General features: G+C 44.5%; 2 protein-coding genes across 5 annotated transcripts; both read right to left on the minus strand.

Annotated features, from left to right (window-relative positions):
• Positions 1-4978: 4978 nt before the first annotated feature.
• Positions 4979-8454, minus strand: LOC136549576 (ras-related protein RABA2a-like). Its single transcript, XM_066540904.1, has 2 exons — positions 7470-8454; positions 4979-5769 (listed from the first exon to the last, which is right to left on the minus strand). The coding sequence occupies exons 1-2, from the start codon at positions 7650-7652 to the stop codon at positions 5281-5283; spliced, it is 672 nt and encodes a 223-aa protein (XP_066397001.1). The 5' UTR covers positions 7653-8454; the 3' UTR covers positions 4979-5280.
• A 206-nt stretch (positions 8455-8660) lies between these two features.
• On the minus strand, positions 8661-13957 carry LOC136549575 (phosphatidylinositol N-acetylglucosaminyltransferase subunit A-like). 4 transcript variants are annotated; one of them, XM_066540903.1, is made up of 10 exons: positions 13618-13957; positions 13443-13515; positions 12281-12415; positions 11419-11991; positions 10978-11132; positions 10413-10503; positions 10199-10315; positions 9965-10068; positions 9614-9704; positions 8661-9531 (listed from the first exon to the last, which is right to left on the minus strand). In XM_066540903.1, the coding sequence occupies exons 3-10, from the start codon at positions 12401-12403 to the stop codon at positions 9439-9441; spliced, it is 1347 nt and encodes a 448-aa protein (XP_066397000.1). In that variant the 5' UTR covers positions 12404-12415; positions 13443-13515; positions 13618-13957; the 3' UTR covers positions 8661-9438. The 4 variants fall into 4 exon arrangements, with proteins under 4 accessions (XP_066397000.1, XP_066396997.1, XP_066396999.1 ...); XM_066540900.1 differs by lacking the exon at positions 13443-13515; XM_066540902.1 differs by lacking the exon at positions 13443-13515 and having other exon boundaries at positions 12281-12435.
• Between the last annotated feature and the right edge of the window lie 4273 nt (positions 13958-18230).

An 18230-nucleotide genomic window follows, 5' to 3' on the forward strand; every position in this document is an offset into this window, starting at 1 on the left:
GAAAGGAACGACTCATTTTCCCAGTGTCAAATAAGGAATTCTCTCTACCAGAATCAGTAGGTAAGCCAAGTGCAAGAGGGTTTGTCGAGTACAATCCATCAGGCACTCAGCAAACAAGCTTTTTGCCGAGTGTTGCAACAAAAACACTCAGCAAAATAAATGCACTCGGCAAACGAGGCAAAAAACACTCGGCAAAGTTCGACACTCGGCAAACTAGAAAAAAAAACACTCGGCAAAACTAGGCACTCGGCAAAAAAATATGTTTGCCGAGTGTAATTGTCTGGCACTCGACAAAGAAATATGTTTGCCGAGTGTAATTATTTGGCACTCGGCAAATAATTTCATTTTTTCCTGTCCTGACCTTAAAACACGTCATGGAAAAGAAGGAAAATAAAAAATAGGTTTGCCGAGTGCTCCCGATCTGGCACTTGGCAAAGATGTGGCTTTGCCGAGTGTCCCGATCCGACACTCGGCAAACTCGCAACCTTATAAACTCGCCCGGCCGCCGCCCCCTCCCTCCCACGGGCCTCCCCTCCCTCTCCCGACGCCGCCGCCCCCTCCCCTCCCTCCCTCTCCCGGCGCCGCCTCCCCCTGCCCTCCCTCCGTCTCCCGCCAGCGCTGCCCCCTCCCCTCCCTCTCCCGACGCCGCCCCCATCCCTCCCTCCCCCGGCGCCGCCCACTCTCCTCCCTCTCGAGGATCCTGTTTCTTGTGGAGGTGCACGTGGATCTCGAGGATCCGGCCGCGGGCTTCCTGGATGAGGCAGCGGCGCTTGCCGTAGGCATGCTCGAGGCGCCACTACAGCTCGGCGGTGTGTGCCTGTGCCCGCTCCAGCTCTGCCAGCGCCTCCACCAGGTGCGCCCACACCGCCGCCATCTGCAGGTTGCAGAGCAATGCCGCCCGTCACCTTGCTCGCGCCACCAGCGCGCGACCCGGCCCCGTCCTGCGTTTCTAACCCCTCCGCATCGCTGCCGTCTGTAGAGAGCCACCCCCGCGCGAGCTCGGCTCGGACTTCCAAGTGCTGGCTGCAAGGTCGAGTGCCACCACCGGCCGGCCATTGCCCTGTCCCAACCCCCCCCCCCCCCCCATCTCCCTCTTTTTTTTTGCACAGGTGGTGGTGGCGGCGTGGTGTTGGCGGCGGCCTGGTGGTGGTGGCGGCGGCGGCGGCGGGGGGAGCCGCGGGGCGGGCGGCGGTGGGGTTTTTTTATATTTTTTGAAAAGTCTTTGCCGAGTGTCAGTTTTAGCACTCGGCAAAGTCTTTGTCGAGTGCCCAATAAAAAACACTCGGCAAAGAAATGTTTGCCGACTCTGTGTACGTCGAGTGCTGTTTGCCGAGTGTTTTTAGGCTTCGCCGTTTGCTGTGGACACACGGCAAACCTGAGCATTCCGGTAGTGAGGACGTGTACAGCACCGCCATGGCTTTGACCTCAGGCTTTTCCTTGGTGCCGCCCACTGCTTCCTCTCCCCTGTCATACCGCGCCGCAGGAGTGGAAGTAGCAGCCTCCTGGTCTCCATGGACGACCGCACGCCACCTACGCAGCTGTTGCCCCCGGGTCCATGGCATGGCCACTAAAACCACGAGTACGACGGTGAGGAGCGGGAAAGAGCTGGTCGCGAATCCTACCGGATCAGGAAAAGGTGGTAGGGTTGAAACAAGAGCGCTTCAACAATGCAGGTTTCACCTGATTTCCAAGACATTGGAAACGGTGCACACAAGTTATCCTGATGAAACTTTAATCATTTCTTTCCTCATTAATTAAAATAATGCTATGTCACCATATTTACTAATGTGGCACCTCACATTTAATACAAATAAAACTCTCATGAAACTGACCTACATCACTTAACATCTAAAAATCGGTTGGTTAGTTTCCTCAAAAAGATATTGTAAGCTCAATCTCGTCTCTCTCTCTCTCTCTCTTATCTTAGGTGAGGTACAAACTTGATGCCTGTTCTACTACTTCTACCATCTGAACCAAAAGTTGCTTGTACACGTGTACTATGCTTTCCATATATAAATTCCTCAGTGGCATTCTTTATGTCTCTCCAGGGAAATTGTAGTGCTCTTTTTCTTTCTGCCATTATTGGCAAAAAAGAGGGAAAGATTTTTAAAAAACGAAGGACACCATCCGGCATCAGAGGCTCAACGATGAGCTTTGGACAAATGACTGCCTCTGGGACCTTGCCTTTCACTGCTGAGGGAACGACGGACGTGTCTGTCCTACAGGCTTTTCCGTTGGCTCCATGTCTAGGGCTCTTGACTTCTCCTAAGCCTATATCTACTACTGGCCTCGTTGCATGCTCCTACATATGTGCACTTTTGGAGATTGGGTACCCTAGCATATATACTGCCCTGTGCCCTCTCGCTGACGACCCTGATTTATGGATAAGTGCTTTACGTCGCATTGCATCCATACACACATATAATTGGTGTTATTAGAGTGCTTGGGTTCGTGGTGTGCTCCTGGCAACATTTATAGAGGCTGTTCGACAGGACTGAAAAATAAGTCAAAATATTGTTCCGGCTGATTGGTGTGAGGGAAAAACACTGTTCTGGCTGAAATCACTGTTTTATGTGAACAGTGATTTTGTGAGTGCGCTGGCCAGCCCAGCCGAATGCGCTGATAGTTTGTGCTACACGAAATGAATGAGCGAGAGCAATGTAAATATGATTACCCCTTTTCAAAGACTCAAGCCTTAGTTTCATTTTTATAGGGGATCCGAGTAGTCACTTTCCCAATTACTACTTACACCTAGCACAACTACTAATCTTTTGGGTGATTAAGAGAGGGCAACTCAGTCATTTACATTTGAACATTACGATGTCCTTCACTCTACAACCTCAACTCTTTGGGCTGCCTCGACTTCTACTAGCGAAGCGCTGCTTCCTTTCACTTCATTCGTTTCATAAATAGGCGTCCTGCAGCAAATTAAAACACCTGGAACGGAGATCTCAGAATGAATGAACATGTGGCTCGAGCCAAGCCTAGCCCCAACAACACATACAACTGAAAAGTGGATGGACTTTGTCATGCCTGACTCGCATGGACAGCGTTTGGTGTGGTTGTCCTGCATTTTTGAGAAGCGAATGAAAGACGCAGAAATAAAAATGGCCTATGTCCCATGGACGCTTCCATGCCACCAACGATGGTTGCCCAAAGCCCTTCGAGTGGAACCAATTGAGCGGACTGTACCGTACCTAGCTAACATGCATGCATGTGTATGGTGTTCCATGAGCCCGAAGTTCTTTGGCTCAGCATCAGTCCCTGGCCCAGAGAAAAGCAAAATTAACATCATCTTGAGGCACCAACGCCACACTGATAACGTTTGCATATAGATGCATGCATTGTGAGCCTATCTCACGTACTTTCACCATGCATGGCGGCACTTTCTGCTGCAGAGCGAACGGCCATAACAGTTTTGCAGTCCTTTCAATCCACTGCTTTGATGTCTATGTATGTGCCCTAAGCTCCTCATTAACATCACTATATGCAGCGACTGCAGTATAGGTAGCTTGGTATAACTGATGCCAACAAGCATCAACCGCCTTTAATTGGGGAGATTTGAAGAGTCTCTTTGACATCTGTCGTCTTGTCAATGGGTACCTCTCGCTTCCATGACTTTGATGTTCTCTGTCCTGACCTGTGGATCAGCATGTGCCAAATTCTTCCCCTTTGATTTTGCCATCTGAAGAAGATCAATTGCATTTTTTTTTATGAAACAAGATCAATTGCATTCATAGGGAACGGGCGGTAGGGTTTTGTCAATTTGCATGCATGTCGCATAGACTCATTCACAGACTAGCAGGATACATGTCACCGTGCAGGGAGGTAAACCCATAACCAAAGATTTTGTAGAGAAATAATGTATATATTGGCTGTTTTAAGAATTCACTCGATCGAATCAACCATTATGCAGTGGGTGGGGATCAAGTACCGGTCCTCCCAACCCACAACATGTACCCGCAAAAATACATGCACGCCGAGGGAGGAGCTGTACGGTAGTCCGCCAGCCAGATATCGTTGGCGTCACTGCCCAAAGAAAATGAAAAGACCATTGGCGTCAAAGCGGCACCTCCAGGATGTCTGGCAATTGGCCTCTGAACTCTGTGCAACTTTCTCTGTCCGAGCACATGTCTTGTGAGATGCCATGTCGACTCCTCCAGATGTCTCCCAAGCCTATCCACCTACTACTGCTCTTGTTGTATAGAGTACTTCATATATAACAAATTATGTGCACTAACCCTGAGGATACTGCAGTATAAGCGCACACACATATATATATAGACAACACATAGATAATTATTACTGTGCGAATAGTTGTTGGTTCCTGGTGTACCCTTGGCTATCAATGTATACTGCATACATATATGATATATGTGTGGCCATCGGGTAGTAGTAGTACGCGCGCGTGTCTATATATCTGTGGGTTATTGCCCTGGGGATGGAAGTGATATCAAAGCCGAAGAGAAAAACAAAGGGGACGATATATATGCATTGAGGTCTTATTTGCATATAGTTGTTACTGTCGGAATGGTTGTTGGTTCCTGCCTTCCTGGTGCACTCTTGGCTACATTTGCACTATACTCTGTTTGGCACTTCGTGAGCTTAATTAGGTTCGTGTGGTGCGATTACCCGTTCTACATTTTCTTTAAAAAAACACACAAGTCAGATTAGATCCATGTTGACACCGTCTGCATCAGGCCCTGCCCCTATTGACATTATAGCTTAGTATCAATTTCATTATTAAATTTCGTTTATTGCCTAGGATAAATTCCAGTGTGCTTGGTTGATGATGTTAAATAAATAGGAAGAACCACATAAACTATATGTAAAATGGGGAGCAAGACACTACGAATTCTGGAATACATGCTAGCACATATGCTAAGGCCTGTGGGCAAAAACAATGGAATAATGCATATATGATTGAGAGCAACCGGGAATCAAGTTGACACAAGTCATGAGAGCTTCCCCAGTCATAGAAGTGGAATAATTAACCCCAATAAAAATTATAACTGCATATCATACAAAGACAACCATGCTACTAGTTAAGAGCAAGGAGCTTTGCTGAGGGTGATACACAGCCTTCTTCTCTGCTTGAGAGCAATACAACTTTTCTCGCACATCACCTCTCGACGGAACATGACTATGCAGGTCAAATATATAGTCAGTGTCTCAAGTCTGACATTCTTAAAATCTACACTTATTGTTCACACAAAGAGTAAATATTTCGACAAAGTATGTCTTGACGAGTTGTTCTTTAGATGATCCTGGTGAGCAACTCTAAGAAGAGCAGCACCGTGACGTAAGAGCGTTAGAATTTGTGGCTGACACTTGAATGGATTGTCCCTCTCTGAGGTTACCAGACCCTGAACCAGACTCCTCAGAAGACAGGGGCTTCTTGTTGATTATTCGGTAGATCTCAGCTAGAACAGTCTGAAAAGCCTTCTCGACGTTTATTGCATCAAGTGCAGAGGTCTCGATGAAGAACAAACCTTCGCTCTCTGCAAAGCTTGCAGCATCCTCAACCGCGACAGAACGCAGGTGTCTAAGGTCGATCTTGTTGCCAATGAGCATGACAACGATGTTCGAGTCAGCATGGTCCCGGAGCTCCTTCAGCCACCTCTTCACATTCTCAAATGTCATTACTTTAGTGACATCATAGACTAGCAATGCCCCTACAGCTCCACGATAGTAAGCACTTGTGATTGCTCGATACCTCTCCTGCCCAGCAGTGTCCCAAATTTGAGCTTTTATAGTCTTGTTATCCACCTGAATCAGGGAAATCAAATTTTGTAACTTATTTCTTCAGTAGCAGTGGGAAAAAGAAGTATTATTGTCTTAATAAAAAGCAAAATTAATTCATAAGTAAATGCAATGTGCATCACATATAAGTGAAAAAATGATCAATTTATCTGAATAATAAAATTAACTAGGAACTTTCTTCAGATCATTTGTTTCAAACTCTGTTACATACTGATCGAGCTTCCATGGTGACTGGACCAAATCCTTGCCCAGTCCAAATGGATGGGCCAGCAATATAGATCAATCCTGACCCATCCGTGTGGAATGGGTTGGGATTTGGTCCAGCCAAACTGGCCCTAATGTCATGTTATGTTCCAGGTTTTCTTCTCATCCATGGCTGAATATAATAATACCATACATAAGAACTGTAGCCAATTGCATTCATGTTACATACTAAGATTGTGGTAGATCCCCATTCAATGTCATATTTGGCCTCTGATTTCTGTATCATTCCTAGTTTAAGATAATAATACAGTTTAAAAAACAAGAGCAAGCAGTTTTAAACATTGCATTCATCAATCTTAAGCAGATGCATGAAATTTACTAAAATGCATGTTTGTATTAACAGCATAGCCAAGCACTAAATCATATTTCATCATGGCAATCTGCCAAATGGTAGTAAAACCTTTATAGCATTTCATAGATGGAAAAAACATCCTATAGTACATTGATACATTGTAAACTAGCTATTTGTCCATGTATCGTTGATCTGATTACTAACTGAATCCATTCCAACAAACAACGAGAACTTTCAATTCCAGTATCACTACCAAACCTTTAAACACAATAACCAATCAGAAAAGAATTTATTTTCTTCATTGCCTGTAATGATTCACGTCCCTCAAGGTCTGGGATTGAGGAACCAGAACAAATGTCTATACATTTCACTAGGATGTGCAAGCAAGATTATCACAAAGCAGAGCATTGCAGTATCCTAATTAATGTGAAACGAAAAATGTGGATTCAAAATTCAATCCCCGAGGCACTCATAATAAACAATTGTGATATATAACTATCATTTTGAGTTTGTCAGGCAACATTTTGCAGTAAATTACACCTCTTTGTGGTGCTGGAGAAAGGAATCAATAAGAGAAAACTAATCCAGAAGGTTAGGCATGGTCCATGTGCATGAATCTAAACAGAGTAATTCAAACCTGAAAAAGTAAATATCTGTCAGTAATCACTTCATTCAATTTATCATTCATTTCAGGTCCTCAACTACCATAGCCTGAAAGAAATAACTCCCACCTAATTAAACATGCATCCATAATTTGTGGCCACCAGTACATTCACGGGTGTACCCTTGGGCAACTTCCCGTGGGAGGAAAGTTGAGAAAGTACCACCATCTGTTGTAGGCGAGGCGACCGTACCAACAGCGGACACTAAACGGCAGAGTTCTCCAAGTACTTTCTCAAGACAAGAAACCCAACCCACCACCATGAGCATATCAAATCCGAACAAGGCACAATTCTACGGGGTTGGAAGCCAAGAATCTCTTGAACAGAGCACCCAAGCGAAGCGAGGAATCACCCCGGCGAGCATTACCAGTCAAACGTACTAATTCTATACACTGGTAGAATAAAAGATAAAAATTTCCCACCAGTAATAAAACGTTGAAGAAAAGTGGAGCAGGAGACAGGGGAGAGAGGTGTAAAATTCGTCGGACCTGGAGTGTGCGCGTGGCGAATTCGACGCCGATGGTGGACTTGGAGTCGAGGGCGAAGGTGTTCTTGGTGAAGCGGGAGAGCAGGTTGGACTTCCCCACGCCGGAGTCGCCGATGAGCACCACCTTGAAGAGGTAGTCGTACTCGTCGCCGCCCTGCTCCCACGACGCCGGCCGGCGAGCCATGCCCTGCCGCCTCCTCGCCTTGCTCTCTGGTTCCCTCCGCAGTCCGCCCGCCTCGCCGTCGCCAGCCGGGCTCCGCCTTGCGCGCTCTGACTTGTTGGAGTCCTCGCTGTCGCTTCGGGGGGCGTGGCGACGGGGGCAGAGAACAAGGGCGGTTCTTGTTCGTTCTTTGGGAAAGTGGGAGGAGGAATTCAGGATTCCCTTCCCCCGCAGTTTCTGAGAACGTCAATCCTTTTTTTTTCCCCCTCGATTATCGAGAAGATGGCAATCGGCCTGTTCGCTGGTTGGTTTATGGGCTGGTTTAGACTGGCTGGTGCTGGTTTTATGTGAGAGGAAAACACTATTGATTGGCTGGTTTGGGCTGATTAAAACCAACAAGCGAACAGGGTGTTGTAGAAGGTTTTGGAATTTGGATCCAGTACAATCCGGATCTTTGTAATTTCAAATTGCTAATCTTTGAATAGGAGCTGCACCGAAGTGAAAAGCAGCAATCTTTTGAACTTAAATCTTCTTTTTTGGCTTTTTAAAAAGTCCAAAGTATAGTCAAGCCTTCATGTTTGTGTAGACCTTTTCCTGTATTTGGACGAAGTAACCTCCAAAATGAATCGTGCTATAAACTGCTAGTGCTCGTAATTTAATTAATCCATTTATTTTTCAAAATACAGTACGACGTACTATAAATTAGACAGGTTTCAACAAAAAAAAATCAAACAAGATAGAAATTTGACTTCTTATTATGGAGCTTCCAAACATTTTTTTTCAAACAGAGGCTCTAAAGTTTAGTTCAATACAGAACGCTGCCCTTGCTCTCTTGCTCAGGCTGGCAACCTCTCTCTATATATAACCATAAGCAGGCTTTTCACACTATCGTTTGCACGATACGTTGCTGGCCACGCACCAGAAAGCAGAAAAGTGAAAAGGAACTAGCACACAACGCGTACCATACAAGCTGCATTTTTAAATTAAACTGGGGAAAACAGGCCGTGGAATGGAGGTACACAGATATTCCAATTGGACACAAGTTCATGTACCACTCGTAAAACCAAAAATTTCGCAAAACAGTCTGTAAGGATTGAATAGTCCCCGAAAAAACTCATATCTTACAAAAGCTAACTTACAAAGGGAATGATCAAAGTCTTGAATTCCGAACAGTGCCGAAAGGGATTGCATTTTTTTATACTCAGTATATTATCTACTGGAGCCATGCAGATTGGATTCACAAAAATCGCTGGTTGGATTGGGCCTTGCATCACAAACATAATAGGAATTGGTGCTCCGACATGATACAAGACATCACAACAAGGTGTTATGACACGAGATGCCAATCAAGACTTCTAGCACTGGATACTGTGACATCCTAATGTTTTTGGTGAGAATCAAGAAACAGTACGAGTCAAAACCAAGATGGGGCTAAAGCACTGCAATCTGGTGGCAAAAGAGAGTATCAGAGTACCAATGCTCCAGCAGATACCTTGTTGATTAATGGTCCGGAGATAAGAACGCGGACTATCAACTCACTAGGCTAAAAAAAGAGAGGAGCTGGCAATGACAGAAACTTGGACCATAGCTTTAACCACCAGCATGACAAGAAATCCTCCAAATCAGGGTCGCTCCTCTCTCTGTCAGTTCCCACTACAGAAACAGGAAGCTTCAAGAGAAAATGCTGTGTGGGAGCCAAATCAAAAAGGTATACCCTGTATGTGGATCAGAACGGATGCTGACAAGCAGAAGATACCATGATTGCAACCCCAAGTCCCCAACCATTTCAAAACTGACAAAAATGTAAGTTTCACTTCTCTTGGGCCTCACAAAAATCATTCTTTGAACTTAAATGAGCATGTAGTGGCCCTATATCTGGGACTTCTTCAATACCTTCAGCAGGCTGAGGAAGAAAACTCGTGTAAGGATTCCATCAAATCTAAAAACAGGTAAAAGGGGAGAGAATGCAATGGATACACAAATACCTGTAGGAATTCTAAAAGGCGCCATAGTAGGTAATTGATGATCATAACTAGGCAAAACAGTTTTCCAGCCCAAGATCCACAAGTAAGATATCTGCACCATTAGAGGCACCAAATGAACAAATGTATTTCAATTTGGATGTCAGTGAAAATGTGGAGATATGGATAATAAATTGACAAGATCTAAACATTATTTGCCACAATAATGTATAAATTGATTTAGCACAAGAACAGGAGGGGATGATGAAATAAATTTTGTTAGTCAATGATAGACAAAAAACAGATATACATTATTTCATTAATAAAATCTATTGAAGAAACAAGATGAGTCGTCAGCATCTTGTGTTTACTCACCGGGGAAGGCGATCTAGTAAATTTGTTGTTGGAAACTGCATTGCACGATCATAAACAATCTTAGTTCTTTTGGCCACATCATCCCAACTATAAAGTTTTTTCATCTAGGATGCAAAACAGAAGAAGATCAATCAAGAACAAGGACCTTGCACACGACTAAATAGAGGCTAATGCAAAATGAACACAATGGAAAGGGTACAATTAAGGTGTGGAATGTTGAGAGTTCAGACTTACCCGAAGATGCATAATTTGGGGGTCTATGCCAGGTAGCATGTCGATGGCTTTCTTGACAGCTCTTACCATATCTCCAGGAGCTGGTTCTGCAAGTACTATCATGTCATCTGGAAGAACCTGTAAAAAGAAATAATGAACTGCATGAAACTGAAAAATCATCTAACAAAGGTTGGGATTTTCTGTAAAAGTGAAACTTAAGATCATAACTGGATACCTCAGGGACACCACCGACTCTTGTGCTCACTGTCAACAGTCCACAGCTTGCTGCTTCTAGAATGGCTATGCAAAATGCCTCTGTAAGTGAACTAAAAATAACAAAGGTTAGGTTTCAGTGTTACTTACAGTATTATACATAAAATGGTCAAACCCTTTGCATCTGTCCCAGAGATTAATTTTCCTATCAATTAGTTTCTCTATAGCACTATGTCATAATTGACAATGAAGGTAGGTGATGCAAGATGAGCGAAAAGTTATCATCCTTCAGTTAACTCCTGATCCATCTAAAATATATTTAGAATTCAGAAGAAAACTACCCATTACGTTCATGAATAAACTTGTGTATTAAATCATATTCCTAGTTTGTGTTTTTGGACCACATACTCAAGAGAACTTAAATAATCTGATATAAGAATGTCAAAATTTTATTGCAAGCACAGAAAAGGTATCCCAAATTCAAATGGCTCAAGATCGAAGTCCATCAAGAAAAGAGGGATGAACACACTGGAGAGTAGAAACAAGATTTTTCAACTTGAAATGATGAAAATGTAGGAAGAATTTACCTGTTCAAAAATATATGTCCAGATATCAGAACCGATCGCACCTGAGCATGAGGTACAGCTCCTAACATCTCAACTCTATCCTGAAGGGAGAACTTCTCCCTCATTTCTTCAAGGCGCACACGTTTTGGACCATCACCACCAACAATAAAGTGAACCTGACAAGTCCATGGCGTCATTAATTGACAAAATACAACCAACTTCCTAAATCCAAAACAAAACATACAATAAGAAAATAATGGTGCAAGATGACTTCATGAAAACAGCCAAACTCTACTGTCCAATGAAAATGTACTGCCATAGACTTTGTTTTACATGCACATCAATCAAAACATTTGGTGATCGAGTTTGTTATATGCTGTGTAACAAAGGCTCTCCCTTAGTGTGTACATACACAATTCACCAGGGTTATTTGGCTTATATTGTGATGTAGCTCAAACTCACCTTTGGAAATAGACGACACAATTCTGGAATGACTTCAACAAGAAGGTCGGCACCTTTTCGGTATACTAATCTACTGATCACAACAATAACTATTTCATCACAGCTTAAGCGCTTGGGGGAGGGAGTAAACATTGCAGTATCAACTGCATTAGGAACCATGAAAACCTTCTCTGGAGATATCCCAGACCTCAAGACAGTGTTCTCTTTGCTTGTATGAGAGACACATATTGCCTGATCAATATCTGCAAGAGTAAACTGCAGCACCTTATTCATGTGAATGCTTCCAGCATCAGCAAAACCATAAAGTGAGTGATCTGTGAAGACAACTTTGTACCCCATCGTCCTAGCATGCATTAATGCTTCATGACACAGTGTTGAAAAAGCTTGATGTCCATGCACGACAGAAATCTTCTCTCGAATAATAATTGTCCTTACAATTGGAAAGGTCAAGAATAATGTAGGAAGTGTATTCTGCATCAGGAATGGCCTCCATGGTACATAATAGACCTTTAAACCGTTTGTGACATATCGTACTCCAGATCTATTTCCATACGCATGCGTCATGACAACAACCTAGGGAAAACACATAAATTTCGTTCAAATCTTTGCTCAAAATTTGGCAGCTCACAGTTAATGATCTACTATGCATGTCCATGTCATCCAGTCTGACAGCATCTCAGTATACATGCAAGATCCTAAAAGTCTAGTATAACACAGATAAGGGTAAAGAAACTGATGAAAGTGGCAGATTGGAGAGAAAAATAATCATTAGTATATCGGATGAATATTTGTTAAGAGCATCTAACATCCTAAAGAATCGATAAGCAAACAGAAAGCTATATAGTTTTGAGGAAAATAGGACCTTATGGCCAAGCTTAAGTAGACATTGTGACAGGTAGTAGATATGGCTTTCCACCCCACCAAAGTTTGGAAAGAAAAAGTCAGACACCATCAAAATCCTGTGCTTTGTGCCTTGCCCATCCATTATGTCCGAAAACTGAAATCCAAAAAACAAAACTAAGCATAGCATGATGTAAGACTGCAGGGGTTACAAAGGGAAAACACACTGAGCAGAGCAACATAATGCACCACATATTAAACCTACAAAAGTAAAATGAACTAATAACTTACAATGCCAACCACAATATGAAAGATAAGCATCTTTGATTCTTTGTTCCAAGAGACTACAAGTAGGCATTACCTCATATGAGGATTCAACCATAAAAGGGCCAAAAAAGAATTGCTCATAATGCTAAGGCCATTTTTCATTCACCCAGTTACCACCGTCCTCTATTTCTATATTTTGTTTTGCTAGCAACGTTTTTAGTTTCATTCAAATGTGAAGAAAAGAAAAGGCCTAGCCAACCAATTTTAGTTGCCTCAAATTAAAAGCATTTGCTAACACGAATCACATGTGGTGTTACTTGCTAAAAGCCTAAAAGGAAATCTCAGAGTCAGTTCCCTTCTTGATCAAGCTGCTACTAACAATGTTCCAACTGGCTTCCCTTAGACATAGCTTTGCTGAGAACTCAAGGCAGCCTGTTTGACAACATGGCATTTTATTGCCCTGCCTGGCAAACCATTATTGCTGAGAACTCAACAGTTATTTTGTGGCAATTTGCTTCATGCCTTTGCAGTGCCCACTGATTCATATATTCTCGTTATTGTTTAATGTTTAATATACTACCCCTTTTATGGATGTAGTGTGGTGCAAACAGTGAACAACTGAACATGTAGAGCATCCCCAACAGAGTGAGAATACCACCCCCAATAACAATTGACGGAAAAAAAACAACACCATTCGCAGGTTTGGGGGGCTCCAATAGAACCCCAATCCCACATCAAGGAGAATGATTTTTTCTGATCCCAAAAACCAGCCGCCCACCCCTAAACGAAAGAGGAACCCTCCACCCCCAATCCGTTTGGTTGGAGGGACAAGGTGGCATGGGATGGGACGGACCTGGGACGAGCAACGTTTGGTTGAGGGGCGAGCAGGAGTGAGGATGTCCCTCGTGCGAATATACCGTGAGATGCGGGATGACCCCCGTCCCCAAAATTTTCACGGACGGGGGCGACCCAGGTGGGATGAGCGGCTCGCTGCGAAGAAGAAAGAAGAGGAGGAGCGTCGGTCACCGGTCACGGACGGGGTCGCGGGCGAGTGCTCCGTTGCCGTCGCGGACGAGGAAGGATAGCACCTACCTGTGGACGAGATCGATCCGCCGCACGAGCTCGCCCCGACCCCAGCTCCTCTCTGCCCCCGCACGCGTGGCCGAGCTCCGCTCCAGCCCGCCGTCGTACGAGCTTCGCTCCGGCCCGCCGCTGCACGCGCTCGCGCCGGCCCCCGCTCTGCTCCGATCTGCCGCCACACGAGCTCGCCGGCGGAGGAAGCGCTCAGTGGCTGAGCTCGCCGGCGGAGGAAGCGCTCAGTGGCTCGCTGCCGAACTCGGGGCAGAGGAGGCCCATGGCGGTGGGCGGCCGAGCTCGGGGCGGAGGACGGAAGAGGCACGGGGCGGGCGTCGGGAGGAAGAGATAAGGAGAGAGAGAGGAAGAGATAAGGAGAAGAGAAGAAAAAGATTAAAAAAAAACTTAAAGATTAAAAAAAACTTACAAATGGGTCCCACTTGTCGGTAGCTCATCCACTTTTTATGTCTCTAAATCAACCACAAAATAGGTCGATCCCGTCCCTCGTCAACCAAACAGAAAATGGAGCCATCCCGTCCTCGCCCCGTCGAGACAAGAGCGTCCCACTCCGCTTGACTCCCAACCAAACGCTACCGAGAGAAGAGAGAGAGGAAGGCCGAGCGCTCATCGGATTCGACGAGCAGGTCGGCACGGGCGGCGGCCAGATCGAGCCGCCAAGCGGGGGGTGCAGTTGGTGTGGAGGGGCGCGGCGCCGGTGCTCAGTGATGGAAATCTTCGCTTCCGACCAGGTCAGACAGCAGACGCGAGCCGACCCCCCGCCCGCCCGCGAATCTTCGGATAGAGCGCGAGCATGTGGCCCATCTATTCCCGTGCGCGGTGTTGGCCCATCTATTCCCACACGCGACGTTCTGCGAGTTCGGACTAGTATCCCCGGAATGACGCTCGTGCCTCCCTACGTACGACCCTATAGTTGGCAAACGGGCTGGCCCGACCCGAGCCAGGCACAGCCCGCAGGGAGTCGGGCTGGCACGACACGCCGTGCCTCTCCAGGCCATGCCCCTCCGGGTCTCGTGCTTGGCCTTCGGCCCAAACACGGCCCTACGGGCCGAAATCCGTGTTGTACCGGCCCGCTAAGCACGACCAAATCTGCGGGCCGTGCCAGCCCATAGCCTGGTGCTCTTAAAACACCTCAAACTGCTTCTCTCATCCAACACTTCTCTATTTTCATAATCACATTTCATAATTCATTCATATTTTAGTATTTCACAATCATAAGTAATAAAGTGGTCACAGATTCTAAATTCTAACAAAAGCCACCAAAAGAGAAGGAAATTAAGATAACTAAGTTGTTTGTGCAATATTGCCTCATTAAAAATCTTTCTAGATAAAATTCACCCTTGTGAGAAATCCTAGAAAGAGAAAAATAGTGCAGCACAACTCTTAAAAGTCTTAAACCATTGTTCACCAGTATTAGTCACACATCACAGATACAAAGATAACAGATCACTCTCAAGTCTCAAGATTCTCAAGTCTCACACACTAAGTACCAGCAGAAGTCATAGATGCAGATCCAGATGTGCTAGCCCTAGATGTGCCACCAGCAGCAGTAGCCCCAGATACATCTACATCAAGATAAAGATTCTTGAATGAGTCTTTCAACTCTTGGTTGTCAACAGCATGCTGTAACCTTCTTTCTCCTAACTCCCAATCATTTATGCAAGTCAGCATCTCCACAGTTTTAGGCAACAAGCGTCATCGCCGCTTTTCAATTATCCTTCCTGTCAAGCTGAAACATGATTCTAAAGAGATAGTAGAAACAGGAATAGACATAATATCTCTAGCAATTATAGATAGGATAGGATAGGTTAGTTTGTGATCACACCACTAGAGAAGTATGTCGAAGTCATCCTCATATGCAGTGACATTGTCACTGTCCAGATAAGCTGTGAGCTCACAACCAGCAGCAGAAGCAGATTGAGATGAAGTGCGGGCAGAGGCAGGGGAAGGACCAACAAAACCAAATGATCTAGGGCCTCCAAAGATTCTTTTCTATGACTGTTTTTTCTTACCTGTATGACTTGCAGGCTGTGTAGGCCTCTAAGACCTAGCTGCACCAAACTTTCTCTCATATTTGTTAAACAACTTATAAATTTCAGTTTTCACATCAGCATAATATGAACTGTAATCAACAATAGTGTTCTCTTTAAGTATTTACAGAACATTAAATAAACCTCTCAACTTAGCTCTAGGATCAAGAATGAAAGCAAATGAATATAACAGAGGTATATCCTGCCAGTATTTAAGGAATTTAAGCTTTATAGGATAGACAACTGCTATTAGATTTTGATCTTTTTTCACTTGCATATAAATGAGAAGCAATGTCTAGCAGATGGTGCAGAATAAGTGGACTAGTTGGATAGTAAACACCAGAAAAAATAACTGTGATTAGTTTTTTACCTACAAGATTTCTAGTGTCTCTTCAAGTGGCTAGTGCCAGCATTAGATCTAGCAGACAAAGTATACATACATATTTTATAGGTAGCTTTAGTGTATATTTTCCTACCATTCATAGTCTCATAGATCTCATCAAAATTAACCCACATAGCAGATTTACGCTTACCAGTACCAACACTAGAAGAGTTACCAGCAACAGATGGAGCTAAGCCGTTGAAGCAGGTCGGGGTCCCAGTCACCGTCGCCCCTTCACCACCGCCGCCGTCCAGATCGATCGGAGCAGCAGAGCCACCACCGACATCGATACCGAACAAGGCAGCAGCGTCCTTATGGGTGTCGTCGTCGTCCTCAAGGGCCAGGCCTGCCGCGATCAGATCATCGTTGCCGGTGAGCGTCCAGATGATCTCGTCATCAGCACCAGCCATGGCACCCTTGACCGTGGAGGGCTCTCTAGCACCGTTCCTCAACGGTGCGCGGGGCAGCCTTGGTCGCTCTATGCTACAGCTAGAGGACGACACATCGGCCACCGACCTTTTCAAAGAGATGGAGGAGGACAAGAATAGATCAGAATAGATCAATCATCAATGGAAGAAGAGGAGGGTTAGGGTTAGGGTTATACCTACGCAACCGGAGCCCGATGCTAAAGAAGATGAGGGCCACCCAGAGAAGATGACACATCAGTTAGAAGGACGGCGAGCGATGGAGGAGAGACAGACGGGGAGTCGGGGACACGAACTCACATAATCACCGAGATCAAGAGGGAAGATAAGGAGAGGGAGAAGGAAGAGGTGGAGAGGGAGGGGATCAGGTAGGAGGAGATGAGGAGTAAGGAGCGGCTCATCGACGGTAGGCAAATCGAGGTCATCGGAGTCGAGGAGGTCGGACGCCACCAGCAGACGAGACGACGAGGCAAGAGCAGCGCAAGGGGGAGTGGAAATGATTTAGGGTTCGGGGTGAGGGAGAAGGTGTCGTGTCTGCGCGCTTATATATGGGAGGGGAGGCAGGGGGAGCCGTTAGGGTTGGGCAGCCTGGTAGGCCGTGGGGGACTGAGGATGGGGGAGATGTCAGGCCGCTACCGGGTTGACCTTTGTAGGCCGGGCCGTGCCGTGCCAGCCCACGGGCTTGAGCGACAGCCTAGGCACGACCTGTACCCCTAGGCTAGGGTGGCCCGGGCCTGCTGATTATCGGGCCGTGCCGTGCTTGGGCCGAGCAAAAAATGCGGGCTTCGTGCCGGGCCGTCGTGCCCTGGGCTACATGGACATTTATATACGACCCTTTCTTTTTTCCTTTTGTTTTGTTTGCTTTCTATTTCTATTTCTTTTTCTTTTTTGTTCTCAATGATATTTATTATATTTTTATTTTATTTGTCTTCGATTTCTTTATTTTATATTTATTCTACATAATTATTTCCTTTATTTATTTATTAGAATCTTTTTTATCCTTTCTTCTATTCTATTTTTTATTTCTCTTTTATTTTCTATTTTCAGTAGATTTTCCTATTTTCATTCTTTTTACATTTTTAATTTTCCTCTGTGTTTCATTCTAATTAATTAATTGATAATTCTTTTTCACCATTTTTTGCTTTACTTTTTATTTTTGATATTTCATGAGATGTATATGATTTTTATGTAGTATATATTTATGATACTATGGTGTATACTCTTTATTCAAACTATATCAATGAGATATTCCATGATGTATTCCCAGATGTTCTGTGATGTACTCGGAGATGTTCCACCTAGTATAAATGAGACGTTATACGATACATCATTTGGTTATTCACATAGTACCTATGATTTTACGATATGTTCTAGGTTGTTCCATCGATATTCAAGTGATGTTTTTTACTTTTCTCTATTACGTGGTATTTCCATTTTATTACTTTTGTGTTTTCCTAATGTTTGGTTATTTTGTTGATTAGTACGACCTATGGTATTTTTTCTTCTAATTCTAATTCATTATTTTTCTATATTATTTTGTTTCATGTTTATTTTGTTGTTTAGTTGTCGTGTGGAGTACGCTAGCGGCGTGTTGGGTCCCTTGCTGCGCTAGTTGTTCTTATGCAAGTCGGAACATAAGGAACAATGGAAGGTGCGAGTCACGTCTGTTGCAGCCTTTTCACTGTTATGTGATCTTTTTTCCTTTTCTTTTGTTTGCTTTTTTTCTGTTTATTTTTTCTTTCAATACTCTTTTGAATTTTTGTTCTTTTCATTTAC

Source organism: Miscanthus floridulus, chromosome 4 (assembly GCF_019320115.1).
Source record: "Miscanthus floridulus cultivar M001 chromosome 4, ASM1932011v1, whole genome shotgun sequence".
Classification (NCBI taxonomy): Eukaryota; Viridiplantae; Streptophyta; class Magnoliopsida; order Poales; family Poaceae; genus Miscanthus; species Miscanthus floridulus.

What these genes read in the sequence shown, in the direction of transcription:
- LOC136549576 (XM_066540904.1), bottom strand. Translation starts at nt 7,652, where the DNA reads ATGGCTCGCCGGCCGGCGTCGTGGGAGCAGGGCGGCGACGAGTACGAC. An exon ending in TCGCCACGCGCACACTCCAG is followed by an intron (nt 5,770 to 7,469) that starts GTCCGACGAATT and finishes TCCCTGATTCAG; the next exon opens with GTGGATAACAAGACTATAAA.
- LOC136549575 (XM_066540900.1), bottom strand. Translation starts at nt 12,403, where the DNA reads ATGGATGGGCAAGGCACAAAGCACAGGATTTTGATGGTGTCTGACTTT. An exon ending in TACTTAAGCTTGGCCATAAG is followed by an intron (nt 11,992 to 12,280) that starts GTCCTATTTTCC and finishes TGTTTTCCCTAG; the next exon opens with GTTGTTGTCATGACGCATGC. An exon ending in GAGTCGGTGGTGTCCCTGAG is followed by an intron (nt 10,316 to 10,412) that starts GTATCCAGTTAT and finishes TTCTTTTTACAG; the next exon opens with GTTCTTCCAGATGACATGAT.